General features: G+C 33.8%; 1 protein-coding gene across 1 annotated transcript; it reads right to left on the bottom strand.

Moving 5' to 3' along the window:
• Nucleotides 1-7,656: 7,656 nt before the first annotated feature.
• On the bottom strand, nt 7,657-7,981 carry LOC117079039 (HIG1 domain family member 1A, mitochondrial-like; the record flags this gene model as incomplete). The annotated part of the gene is given in 2 exon segments (XM_033202685.1): nt 7,657-7,731; nt 7,733-7,981. Coding segments are annotated over 2 exon segments (324 nt in total), but the record flags the coding sequence as incomplete, so codon positions are not given.
• Between the last annotated feature and the right edge of the window lie 479 nt (nt 7,982-8,460).

Genomic DNA, 8,460 nt, shown 5'->3' with positions numbered 1-8,460 from the left:
AGGAATAATAGAAAAAAAAAATGCACAGAGCTAGGAAATTTCATGGGTGCTTGAGGGAAAGCAAATATTTGAATTTTATGAAGTATAATGCACAGAACGATTTTGTAGAGATCAAAATTTAAAACAGTACATTGAAGCCTCAATACAGAAGGTCTGGAAAGTCAAGTTTAGGATTCGCACGCACACACACACACACACACACATACATACATATATTTTGTTTGTTTGTTTGTTTAGTTGAATTAGGTACATGAGCTAAGCAAAGGAGTACTTTAAGAAGTTTTACTAACAGTAATGTGTAAGTAATGTGAGAAGGAAAGAATTATGAAATGTACTTTGAAAAACTATACAATTGTACATGGAAAAAGTAACAAACAAAAGTAATAGGATAAAAATGTGAGAGACTGAGGTAGAGGAAGAAATGGTAGGTTTTTTGTTTCAATCATGAATTTACCTGAGATTTTTTAAGGAGATATATAATATGTCTATAAGGATTTAATCTTGGATTATGGGGAAAATAGTGACACAATATGAGAAATATTAAATTCAAGAGAAGAAGAATGACTGGGAATGGAGAAAACATATCTAGTTTTTTGACCTGAAGGCAGGATAGCAATACCACACTGTGATGACAAATCAAAGCTAATGTGAGCATTTTAGGATAGAATTTGCATGTGGATTATATTTAAAGATGTGCAAAATGATTAAAGTCAGAGTCTGTAGAGAAGCTTGCAAAAGGCTCACATTTAGGGCCTGAATGAAAAAATATTAAAAAGAGCCAGAGAAAACCGGGAAATTAACAGGAAAAGTACTTGGTAAGAATGTAGATGCAGACAAATTCTTATGCAAATAGATCAAAACGCAATGCTTTAGACCAAAACCAGTGTAGTCAAACTTAAGTCCTCAGCCATTCAAAAACAAATTTCAGAAAAAAATTGCTATATTTGGAGGCAGAACTTGCATGTGGGTTAGTTAATTTTTCAATTGTGCCCTCCAAAACAAACCAATTATAAATGTAGTTAAGCAATTGAACTATGTTACTTGCTATATAATATTTTTAAAAGATAGTTTGTGTAAAAGATAAATTGTATTAATTTTAGAGTCTGTCTTTCTGGTATATAGATAAAAATGTCAGCTATGGATTTATTCATTTATTTAATGAACAAATTTATTTGCACTTTCTATGTGCAAAGCATTATTTTAGGTCTTGGGGGCATAGCTGTAAGTAAGCTAGACATAACCCTCGCTCATTCGGAGCTTACATTCTAACAGGTCATGTTTCTAATAGAATATGACACTTTATAAAAAGATATCCCTTAACTGTATATTAACCTATGAAGAAGGATATGCAACTAGCTGTAGCAAATACAATGTCAGGCCTTACCACTACTGTCAGGCCTTACCACTACATGAGAGCCCCATTAGCAGAGTATAGTTTTTGGGGAAGAGCAGATATTGTTTGAAGTTCACTATGGCATTATTCATTTGTGCCTCTGAGTTGCTTTGATATCGCCACCTCCTATTCAACATTTTACTTCCCTCATTGTTGGCTTTGGTTTGAAATTCTTACTACCCTTGATACATTTTGATACCAGCCCCCACTCACAGGATTTGGTCTAGACTTCAGTCCAACTCTCTTTTTCTCTCTAGGCAGTACATGGGACACAGGCATATTCAGTGGTACATTTCTATACATATGACTTACTAAGCCAATAATAGTACCATGATAGTGATAGTGGTAATGAGATAGTATTTAGTCAGAGAAGGAGGATTGATCTGAGCCCACCAAACCAGGGTAAGAATTAGCACTCCAAATTCAAGAGCTGTCGAGGTTGGTTATTGACACTTTCAGCACATGCAAACAATTGAAGTATGATGGTAGCACTCCGAGTCTAATATCATGAGGTCTTCTCATTTGTACAAAAGTAATATAAAGTCTAAGATATTTATTCACTGAGTGATGTTTCCCAAACATTTACAATGGTATGTAGAACAAGTAAAAACTCAGTAACTATTGTCAAATGAAGGAATATATGCATTATAGCTGTGTGTAATTTTTGTAAAAGTCTATGTTCATCCCTATTAGTTATCTCTTTTTCTCATGCATACACATGCACAAAACCCACAAACTCCAATTTTCAGAGAAAGCATAGTATAATCCTATGAAAAGGAGGAGAAACATTTTTGTGTTTTATATTTTAGAAGAACATTTCTTTTAATGATGGATTCCATGTACGCATTGTCATGCAACATAGAGCTATTTCTTCCTAACCAAATTTTAAGTAAAAAAAAAAATCTCTTTTAAGAAATGGCTTTGGAAAAAAGTAAAACATCTTGCTAGGCTTATGATACAGTCCTTTTTCAAAAAGTGACCTGCCCAGAATTAAAGACTTTTACCCCTGCTTTACTGTTTTATAATCCCTGAACACAGAGATTTCACTGTTTTTAATTTTGAAAGGTAAGCATAAGGTATTAAATAGGATAGACATTACATTTCCTTAAATATGACCAAGCATTATTGTTGCCTAAGTTGAGAGTAACTACATGTTCATGTTATTCTAGATTATATACATGGATAAAGGAGCCAAAAAAAATTATGTTTTTTGGAACACTTGTCTTTCTTTTCTGAATATCAGTGTGTCTGTGTACTTGTGATTTAGTTGCTTTTCTATGAAACTTGGTGATACTTAACAATTTCATAACTATCATAAACAAAGTATAATAACCCCTTAATAATTATACTATATGTTATAGCTACTTAAGTAAATAAAATATCCATAGTGTACCTAATAATAATTTTTCTACACAATATTTTGAGTTTATTGTTTTAGAATATCTCACAAGAACTTTATTTAGCATGAGATTGAGAATTTCTGACTGACAACAAACATCTCCATAATTTAATATTTTCTTATTTCTTATAGAAATTATTTAAGAATCTTTTATGAAAATACAATTAAATATCAAGGGCTTTATTAAACCAGTCATTTATTTTTCTCTGCGAGTTTGAAGAGTTGCAGAAAATGTGAATTCACATTTCTGAAAATCTATAGAAAAATGTAAGAGATAATATCAGTACCCTCTGTTCAAGTGCTGGATCATTTTCCCATGAATTTAGAGTGAAGACACCTGGTTTTGATTTTAATTTCAAGTATTTTAGGTTAATTTTCACTTCATTACATTAGACTACGTTAAGCTAAGAAGCTTTATAAAATTTAATTAACACAGTCATTGCTCTTGACAAACTTATGTACTGAGATGATTTAGTGTGCTGTGTTTTGGTTGAGTCTTCTTAATTTGTGTTCAGATCTCTGCTGTCGGTTAACTTTGTTCATTAGAAAAGTGATACAAAAGAATAGGACCTCAGTTTTCCACATATGGACTGATTTGCCTTATGTAATTCTATAGCTCCAAACCACAACTCAACCATAGTCAGCAATGACAACAACTAACCAATCAACTAATAGAGCCTTACTCAAGACCTACTACTACATGCCAGAATTGAGGAAGCTTCCATGGGTATGAACACAAAACACTTCTTAATTAATCCATGCTAGATGGAACAAATAGGGAGAAAAGGCAAGCAAGAGAGGATTTTTTAGGATTAATACTTCACTACAACCAGAAAAAAGTTCAAATCAATGGGTCAGAAATGTCCTCTTTATTGTATGACAGCTCATTCTCTTTTATAGGTAATTATCACCATGTGGTAAACATCTGCACTTTATAATGATTAGCATTAAGAGAAGCAGAGCACTGGAAATTGTCCAGAGAACTGGAATGGGTAGGCAACACACTTTGGACTACTTTGGTTCAATTAGGAGATTTTCCTATTCCATCCCTATTCTGTTTCCTCTATAATAGGCCAGAACTGTTGCACAGCTATAATCTTAGATGGTGACAATTTCATTAATCTTTACTCTTGCTGTTGTCATCTACTCTACATTTTTGAAAAATATTAATAGTGATGATAGGAAAAAAAAAAACCTAAGAACCTCTCTCTCTTTCTCTCTCTCTTTCTCATAAGAAATCACCTTTCCCCATCTGAAACAAATTAACTCCTGGGGAGGAGAGATATTCCAAGAGCTTTCACATAGTCGTTTCCAAGGAAACAGCTTCTATTGTCCACATGTGTCCTGCAGCTCAGACAGTAGATGGCTTTGTATCATCAGACATGTGTCCAGAGAAACCAGCTAGTTTACATACACTTTGAGATTGTTAAAATCAAACTAATGATCCCACTGTAATCTGCATTGGATTTCTTTCTTTCTTTCTTTCTTCTTTCTTTCTTTCCTTTTTTTTTTTTTTTTTTTGTCCAAATATAGTATATATGGGGTTGTGGCAAATGGCATGGGTTGAGTTTTCAAATACTATTTACTATGTTGTGTATAATCATAAAATGGCTTCACTAAAGGTACCGCCTCAGTGAACATCCTTCAGTATTGTGGAGCCCTCTACTGGGAAGCTCTGTGTATCAAACTCAGAAAAAATGTGTTTTGTTTTCGAAGATGCACCAGTTTCAACTTTTGTATTAGTAAATATTATTTAACTATTTCTTTTGAATTTATATTTATTTCAACAGTTTGATGCTACTTTATCAAAGTGGTTTCTCTTAAATTGTTTACTGTTATTTTTTTCTTTTTGGTTAAAACAGTGTTCTTAAAAATACTTGATATAAACTCCAGGTTGATATAAATCATTACTCTAACTTAATCTTTTTAATTTGAAGAATGGAATAAGTAGGTTTTTTTTTTTGACTGGGAAGGCCTCAAAATCAAGCACAATTCAAACTGGTTGTTATTAGTTATTCTGTCACACTTTTAAAACCTCATATCGATATCATACATTAAAATATATTAAAAGAATAAGAAGAAAAGATAATCACTTTTTAAATATGACATAATGAAGCTGCAAGTGTTGTAAGATCTGAATTGCACAGCCTTGGGTGAAAGAAATTACAATATTCACTATGCAAAGAACAGTACCAAGGGAAAGTCTGAAATTCAGTGTAAAGATTAAAGTAAAATAAAGAATTTTTTTTTTTTTTTTACTGTGAAAAGTTTTAAAAGATAAGGTTTTATTTCAGGAAATGTCTCAGTAGGGATGTTTATCATAGATTGTCCTGTACTAACTATATAGTCAAAATTAACTGGAATGACATTTGATATGTCCAATACAAACAAAATTATGTTTCTATAACAATATAGGAATATGAATTACTGCTCCTTGTAATGTGTGATTTCTATGTCTCTAAGTTAAAATTAACCTAAGTATCTACCTGAAGAGTTGTGGAACACAGGAAGCACTCTAAACATTTTATCATGTTCAGGAGATATTCTACTGACTTTGAGACGGTACCGCCTGATAAGTCCAAATGGATCCATCACTGAGAGAAGCAATGGTAAGATATAACCCCTCTACATTTACCAAGAAACATTAAAGTAGAGTGTTCATATAATTCATTGTCCAAATCAGGACACCTTTTGTTGGGGTTAGAGGGTCAGGTCTTACTATGTTGCCCAGGCTGGTCTCAAACTCCTGGGACCAAGTGATCTGACCACCTCAGTCTCCTGAGTAGCTGGGATTACAGGCACGCACTACCGTTCTGGTTCCAAACCATGACACCTGTGAAAGTAAAAGATATTCGAGTTTGCAAAAGCAATACCAAAAATCAAAACTGTCTTGGGGAACCTGGGACCTATAGTCACTCAATATGTGATTCCATATATGTCTGCTGCATGGAGGCAGTTATTTAGCATGGAATAAATATACCTAAAAGAAATATTGTGAATAATATTTTCCTAGGTCTTACTGTATTTTTCTTTTTCTTATTGATTGATTGGTTTTTTTTTGTTGTTGTTGTTGTTTTTATTTTTTATTTTTTTTGCGTTAAACTGTTTCTATTCAAGCCAGATAGCTAAGGGCATTACAGTTTGAGACCTGCTACACTAATTGTCTGTAATAGTTCTGCTTACGGTTATATAGTAGTAGTGTTTACCCAAAGTATCCTTCATCAGTTGGAATAGTATATTGAAGTCAGACAGACTGTGTTTGAATCCTACCTCCGTGATTTAGTGTTTGGCATGTAAGCCTAATTTTCCACATCTGTAAAACTGAGATACTATAATTCCTGTGTTTAAAAATTTGTTATGTAGGATTTAATGACATATACAGGGTTTAATTATATATATATAAATAATTTATATCTATACAAAATGAAATGCTGTATACATCACATGGGCTCCATATATGAAAGTTGTTATTATTCATTAATAAAAGGAATTTTTGTTCATTCAGCATTTTTAAAAATATTCTATATGCATGGTTTGACTTTTTCCCTTGTGACTCTGAAGTTTGTATTATTTATTTATATTTTACAAGTGAAGGTACTAATGGTCACAGAGATTATGTGATTTAATTAACCTTGGATTTTTTTTTTTTTTTTGACATGGTCACTTACTTTAATAACAATACATATACCACATTATCACCATGGAATATAAATTCAGGTTAGACAAGAGAATTTCACAAGTGTAATAGCATTCTGTAGTGTATAAAAGTTTGTGTATACTATCTGGCCAAACCAGCATTCTCACAAATCAATTCCATTATAGGTAATTTGTTTAGTTTAATGTTTACAATTCTTATGGAGAAAATAAGTAATGCATACATTTAAAAAGTGTTCATTTACCTTTGCATGAGCAGTTAAAATACATATTTCTATTTCAAGATGACATTTAAAAATTATTATAACAGCAGTAAAAATATAATTCTGCAATTACAAAAGAACTAAACTAGAATCCATAAGTTATTATCATGTTTACAATTACTATTCTTTAATAAATACTACTAGTATGCAGCTCTATTATAAGCTTTTTAGATTTGATTTAAACACACGCATACATACTGTCAGCTGTGGGAGGCTTTACAGGTTCTATTCTATGCACTTTTTTTTTGTTGTTTTTTGAGACGGAGTCTCGCTGTGTCCACCAGGCTGGAGTGCAGTGGCACGATCTCGGCTCACTGCAAGCTCCGCCTCCTGGGTTCACACCATTCTCCTGCCTTAGCCTCCCGAGTAGCTGGGACTACAGGTGGCCGCCACCGTGCCCGGCTAATTTTTTGTATTTTTAGTAGAGACGGGGTTTCACCGTGGTCTCGATCTCCTGACCTTGTGATCCGCCCGCCTCGGCCTCCCAAAGTGCTGGGATTACAGGCGTGAGTCACCGCGCCCGGCCTTCTATGCACTTTTTTGACAGAGTTCTAAAAGAGCCAGTCAGTCCAAAAGACAGGTAGAAAAGAAGTTAAATTAACTGGGCAAATAGGACTCTTATATAACATCCAAAACATGCAAGATTCTGCAGCAAACTGGGAGTATTTCAGGGTTAGTCCGCTATCTTCTTTGGAAATAATTTCATCTTAACAGTTTAAGAAGGTGGACATTTCAACACTATCAAGTGCACTTAGGTGACAGGTTTCTTTTGTGTTAACTTGACTCCCCTCAATGACCTAGTTGGTAAACTAGTCACTAGTAATTCGGTCACCAGGAAAATGAAGCCTGCAAGAAAGGATGTCAGTATTCAAAATGCCTTGTTATCATCTGAACCCATTCAAATAGTTCATTTTCAACATTAGTATGTAAGTTCAGTAATGAGATGTCTAACTAAAGCAAGCTCCTCCAACAAGACCAAGACAGCTTCTTTTCTTCTTAGGCTTAGGTTTTGCCCAGAATTCTCAAAAACATGGACTAGCCCATATCAGCAGTCATTGCTCCTACAAGAAAGCCTTGGGCTACCACACACATATGGACGAAAGGAAGGGACATTTTAGTATTTCCTCTACTCTTCAATTTGTATAATCCCTGTGCAACAATTGCTGCAAAATCTGCCATTCCAATGGGGATGAATGATGTGTCTTTAGCTTTTATAATAAGATTGGATCTCTGATCTTCATCATATGAAGAAAGGAAAGCATCTGTGTCTGTTTACAGAGATTGCTTGAAGAATCTCCCTAGAGTGACCAACCCCCTCACAAAACTTCTGATCCCTGGGACTATATTATTGAATGTGAAAATTATTGGGAGATATTTATAAAAAGTAGGCTGGGAAAGGTGTCAACTCATTTGGCCAGATGCACAGCTAGGCTAGAATTACTTCAAAAGTGTATGAATATTTAAACTCATCGGAGAAGAGAAGAATACAGTCTTTCTTTTTAGAAGAGTGTGAAGTTGTCTAAAATAGTTAATTCTGTTGATTATGCTCTTGAACTAGTGTTAGAATTCCTCACCCTACTCCTTACCCTTAATTTATGTAACACCTGTTCACCAAAACCTTCTGTGAAATGCTGAGAAAGTCTTCAGCCTGAGGGTTTTAAGGTACAGTTGTGGCACATCTTGTTTTGGCCCTTGAATTTGGTGAGAGAATGACCTGATGAATCTTTTATGCTTGATATTGTAATTTTGTG

The sequence above is a fragment of the Trachypithecus francoisi genome, unplaced genomic scaffold (assembly GCF_009764315.1).
Source record: "Trachypithecus francoisi isolate TF-2019V2 unplaced genomic scaffold, Tfra_2.0 Lachesis_group7, whole genome shotgun sequence".
NCBI classification, from domain to species: Eukaryota; Metazoa; Chordata; class Mammalia; order Primates; family Cercopithecidae; genus Trachypithecus; species Trachypithecus francoisi.
Note: the sequence above shows the minus strand (reverse complement) of the source record. Positions and strands in the feature narration are given on the sequence as shown.